The 5,678-nt window shown below is 32.5% G+C and overlaps 1 protein-coding gene across 1 annotated transcript; it reads left to right on the plus strand.

The window, feature by feature from the left end:
• The first annotated feature begins 1,864 nt into the window (after window positions 1-1,864).
• On the plus strand, window positions 1,865-5,393 carry LOC105567216 (cytochrome P450 CYP12A2-like). The gene is made up of 7 exons (XM_012021892.1): window positions 1,865-2,234; window positions 2,371-2,567; window positions 2,711-2,912; window positions 3,241-3,460; window positions 3,745-3,993; window positions 4,639-4,854; window positions 5,286-5,393. The coding sequence occupies exons 1-7, from the start codon at window positions 1,975-1,977 to the stop codon at window positions 5,391-5,393; spliced, it is 1,452 nt and encodes a 483-aa protein (XP_011877282.1). The 5' UTR covers window positions 1,865-1,974.
• Window positions 5,394-5,678: the final 285 nt, after the last annotated feature.

Genomic DNA, 5,678 nt, shown 5'->3' on the forward strand with positions numbered 1-5,678 from the left:
CAGAGTTTCAAATTTTAACCAATAAAAAAACTTTAACCATAAAAATTTGACTTTTATTTTTAATCTCTTAGATTAATGTATACATATGTATAAATAATATAAAAATTTTGTATTAATAAATTCCTACATTCGTCGGTTCTTTAACTGAATAATTTTACGAGAAAGATTAGAGAATACAAGAGAATGTAAATGAGTAAAATTATTGTAACAGTGAGGAAAGGAAAACTGAAGGTATATACATACAGGGTGAATCTTATTTCCTGTCCCAGCCTTTTACTCTACAGTTTGGGTCGGTAATCCATCTCTCATGGTGAAAGGCTGGGATAGGAAATAAACCAACCCGGGTGAAAATAGAAAAACACTCGTAATATATGTCTGAATCATGTAATATCTAATATCTAATTGTATCTTGAGAGACGTAATTAGATATTACATTATTAAAATATATATATAACGAGATTTTTCCATTTTTTCCAGAGTTGGCTACAATTGCAGTCGGCAATCCATCTCTCGTGGTAAAAGGCTGGGGCAGGAAATAAGATTCACCCGGTATAAGCTGTAAATGAATTTTTCTCTCGTATCATAGTAGATAAAATTGTCTATTGTCAAAAACATTCGGACGAAAGAAAGCAAGTTCGCCGGCACACAACTGTGTGACCCATCAATGTTTACCAATTTATCGTGACTCTATAAACCGAGATTTTGTTAAGAATAACGAATATTAAAATCGTTAAGGTCGAAAACAAATTGTCAGAAGTTAGTTTAGGTTTAGTGTGTGAAGAGCAAGGAAGTCGGACGTCGGGCGAGAAGAACATACGTTGATCGACGAACATCGAATCTGTGGAAGAAAAACGATTGAAAGATATATGCTTATACTATACTGAAATTAACAGAAGGAAGGCTCATAGGAATCCGACTAAGTATGACCAGAGCTTTTATTCGCGAAATTAGTAGTGTGCGTTTGCCATCAAAAATGCAATACAGCGCAAGATCGATACAAAATAATCCGATGGAGTATAAAACAGAGAATAAACCGCAATACGCGCGGCCGACCGAGGATATTCCTGGTCCAAAAGCACTACCTTTGATTGGCAACCGGTTTAGATTCATGCCTTTTATAGGTAAGAGTTTATTTTATTGATGCATTATAAGATAATAAAATCTTCATTGCTATAATCGTTGCTATTCAAGTTAAAATTTACATCAAAAATCTGAAATTGGTTGTCCTTTGCATAACAAATCTACACAAATAAATGTCAGAACCACCTGCAATAGGTGATGAACACATTCGAGTTAGTTTGAACGCTTAGAGTTTTTGTATTATATGTCGTTACTTAAGGCATGGAAATGTTTTGTCCTGATACATTAAAATAAAAACTAAGTACGTTTATACATTTATATTTACCTATATTTTATAGCAGGCCTGTTACACGATTTTTAACTTTCCTAAAATTTTTCCAATATCGAATTCATTATTTTTCATGGAAGATTCAACATAATATAATCTTAGATTCGTTATCTTGTCATCTATGAAATGTAAATCGAGTATTTTTAAATATATATAATATATTTTAGTAATAATATCGCAATACACAACAATTAGAAAATACATATTTCTTCCTCTCTTGCTAAAATTTATCACGATACACAAAAATTAGAAATACATATTTCTTTCTCTCTTGCTAAAATGTATTGCAATACACAACAATCAGAAATATAATTGGCTATCAAGACAAACTGTAAAAAGAAAGAGTAAGAAATTTGGTACGCGCAAATGGTAAGGCACCAGCAACACTGCTGCTACGAAGCCTACCAGTGAGACAAGAACAACGCAATATAGCAAAACATGACTTAATTATTATTATTAAATATTATTTTCTCATCCCTTTGTGCTTCCCCGATTGCATTACACGAAACTCGATTATTGGCATAAACAATGCAGGTAAATACCATAATATAAATACCCTGACACTTATGCGGGTGCTGCGTGATAAATACGGCAATATCGTCAAACTTGACGGCATAGGAAAGGAACAATCGATGATCTACCTATTCTGTCCAGAGTTATGCAAAGATATGTATCAGTTGCAAGGTAAATGGCCGACGCGAAACTCCCTGGAACCTTTGCATTGCTATCGCCAGTCCAGAGAACACATCTATAACGGACAGTACGGTCTCGTAACAAGGTCAGATAGTCATTGGAAAAGATGTAGTCAAGCGCGTCGTATTCTCTCTTAATATTTAAGTTTAATATTCTTTTCTCTTTTATCTCTTTCATCTCCTGATCATTAATGAAATTGCACGTCAGCTTGCGAATTAACATTGACATATTTCTTTCTCTCTTGTTAAAAGCGACTTTTTTGCTTTTAGCCAGGGAGAGTTGTGGAGCAATTTTCGATCAAAAGTCGCTCCGCACATGATACGACCGGAAATAGTCAAAATATACTCCACATACATCGACGAGATAACTAGCGATCTCGTAGAGAACATGCGAATGGTGCGGGATCCTGAAACCCTGGAGTTGCCACATGATTTCATAAACGAATTATACAAATGGAGCTTAGAATGTAAGTTTCTGAGTATATGTGAGCGAATCGCAAGACACTCGTACATCACCGACAATATTTTATAATTCTCCTCGAATGTGGAGCACGAGAAATTGGACTTTCGTATCATAGATGATAACTGATAATTTGCGTATAATTAACAGCGATGTGCTCGATCGCATTGAACTGCCGACTGGGGTGCTTAAAATCCGATCTTACCATGGACTCGGAACCGCAGATAATGATTAATTCTGTACGGGAAGTCTTCGATCTCATTTATCTTTTGGAAAATACACCATCTGTATTCCAGCAAATTAATACGCGGAATCTCGAAAGGCTATTCTGTATTTTAGATACGATTAACGAGTAAGTATCGAAATTTATATTCGTCATACTATGCTAGAAAGCAAATCGCTCGCAAAACTCGCGCTTTAGAAAACTATTCTTCATTATTCGTATTTCACGAGTGGTTGCAAACAGGTGTCAAAAATATTCCACATATATTGTTCTATATATACTTCAATTTCTTTATATTTTTTAAATGAAAGTCAATGTATATTTTATTTATACTGATATTTTTTTGTACCTTGTATAGTATAAGTTACCTTACATGTTGAAAATTTCTTCTAATCGGTATTGTATTCTTCTAGCGTTCTGTTTGTAATATAATTTATCTTATAATTTTTGTTCTTAGAATCTCCGAGAGATATGTCGAGGAAGCCACGATGAAGTGTATGGAGGCAACAAATAATACGAATCTAGACAATTATAGTAAATTGCAGAAATTCGTGCCGGAAACGAAATTTTTGGATAATACAAAACTAGAAAACCGTAGTATACTAGAGAAACTCTTACGTATCGATAAACAAATAGCCAATGTAATGGCTTTAGATATAATAATGAGCACTGATACGGTAAATAATGTGGATTTTAATTGAATGTTTATGAATAATAATCTTGATGGCTCGCGTTTTATCATATAATCACATTCTGCACATCCTTTATAAATAAAATTATTTTTCTTTTAGCAATTAATAAAATAATAATAGTGAATAGTTACAATTTTTTGACGGTTCTAAGCAATATGGGCGAGATAAAATGTGTTGCTTATATGTATATTCTCCTTTGGTTATATAAAATTAAGAAAAATCTTACAGCGGGATTAATAGAATTAAAAATAAATAATACTTTCTTACAGACTAGCAATGCAGCTGCCGCTTTGCTATATTGTATGGCAATTAATCGGGAAAAACAGGAAACATTACGAAAAGAAGTAATGTCTGTGTTACCTGACGAAGCAACCCCTGTTACATATGACATCCTGAACAAGATACCATATACTAAGAGTTGTATCAAAGAATCTTTGCGATTGTTTCCCATCACCAATGGCACTTTAAGAACTATGCAGAAAGACGTTTCCATAGGAGGATACATGATACCGAAAGGAGTACGAGTCACTTTTCTAATATTTTTCCATATTACAGAAAGATTTGCCAATATTTAATACCAATATTTTATTAATATTGATATCGATATATTTCTTGTCGAGATATTTAAAAAATTAAAGGTAAATTTTAAAACCATATAATTTAAAAGTCTATTACAGTAATGTTACTTTATAGTAAAACGTTATTTTGAACATAATGTTTAACATATTAAATTAAAAAACATATTAAAACTTTGCTCTAGATAAAAGTTTTATTAAAATCTATTTTCAATTAGCTGTCGAATACATTAGTAAAATTTCGGGAAGGCTTTCTCGATAGCTTAGCCTACTGTGTTCATATCTATTTCTTACCGGAAATGATTCTCTATTATTCACACTTTAGAGTTTAGCCCGTAAACTAATCTCTCAATTTTAATTGTTCATAATTCTCTTTTTCACAAAACATTGTAATTAAAATTTCATTGGATGTACGTTGTGAAATAATGAAATAAAAGCTGCGTTCGACATTGCGGAGTAATCTTCCTCTCTTTCTATCTCGTTTTTCTTCTCTCGTTCACTCCAACGTAAAAGAGACGTTTCAGACTTGCAATGCCAAGCGCAGCTAATATCATATTCTCAACGACTCTTTCCTACATATGTTACCAGGCAGACGTTATAGCTTGTCACGCGTTGCTCTCGATGGATCCCGCCTATTTTTCGCAACCGAACAGTTTTATTCCCGAGAGATGGATACGGGGCACTTCCGAATATTCGTCATACAAACAATCGCATCCCTATGCGTATATGCCTTTCGGTTTCGGTGTTCGCACTTGTATTGGACGTAAATTCGCCGAGATGAAGCTCAAGATAGTACTCTTAAAAGTTTGTAAACTTTTGTTGCTTTATAATTTTTAATACTTTTATAATTTTATAATTTTTAACATCAAATAACATCTTAATAATCATCTCAAAGGACTAAAAATCTCGCAAATTTCTGTTGACACTGTTTCTCTCAATAATATAAAGAATTCGAAACTATATTTTTATATGTACAACACAATTTAAAGAATATAAATAGGCAAATATTCAAGTTTTCCATTTTAACAAAATTAAGTTTTCTATACAATTTAATGATAAATCTTTCCCAATGGGAATAATGAGCAGCAAAATCAATTAATTTAAGTCAATCCTTAATTTTTAAGGTAATCTTCATGCGACAAAACCGCGAGAATTTGCTCTTCAAGTTATTTTCATATTTTCGTCATTATAAACTGCAGACGGACGTAACATATAAAAGTGCATTTTATGTATAGGTAATACGAAATTTCCGGATTGAATGGCACTATGGACCGCTCGAATACAAAAGCCAGGTTACAAACACGGTGACATCACCGCTGCGACTGAAACTTTCCAATTTGTAGACTAACAATAAGTATTTCCAATCTTTCTATAATTCGTCGTCTCACAGAATTTGTCAGGATCTCATAAAGATTAGTAACGCGAGTTTTTTTACACTATAATTATGTACAATTGTAATATTTCATATTTTTATACTCGTTTGTAAGTTTTGTCGAGATTTAGATGTCAGTTATACATTGAAGATGATTGATTTTATTAATGAAATACTCATCACGATAATAAAATTAAGAAGATTGTAATTAATAATGTAAAACTATAATATAATAATTGGCTTTTTGTATTAGTAA

This window comes from Vollenhovia emeryi, unplaced genomic scaffold (assembly GCF_000949405.1).
Source record: "Vollenhovia emeryi isolate VEMERY1.0 unplaced genomic scaffold, V.emery_V1.0 DF939140.1, whole genome shotgun sequence".
Lineage (NCBI taxonomy): Eukaryota > Metazoa > Arthropoda > Insecta > Hymenoptera > Formicidae > Vollenhovia > Vollenhovia emeryi.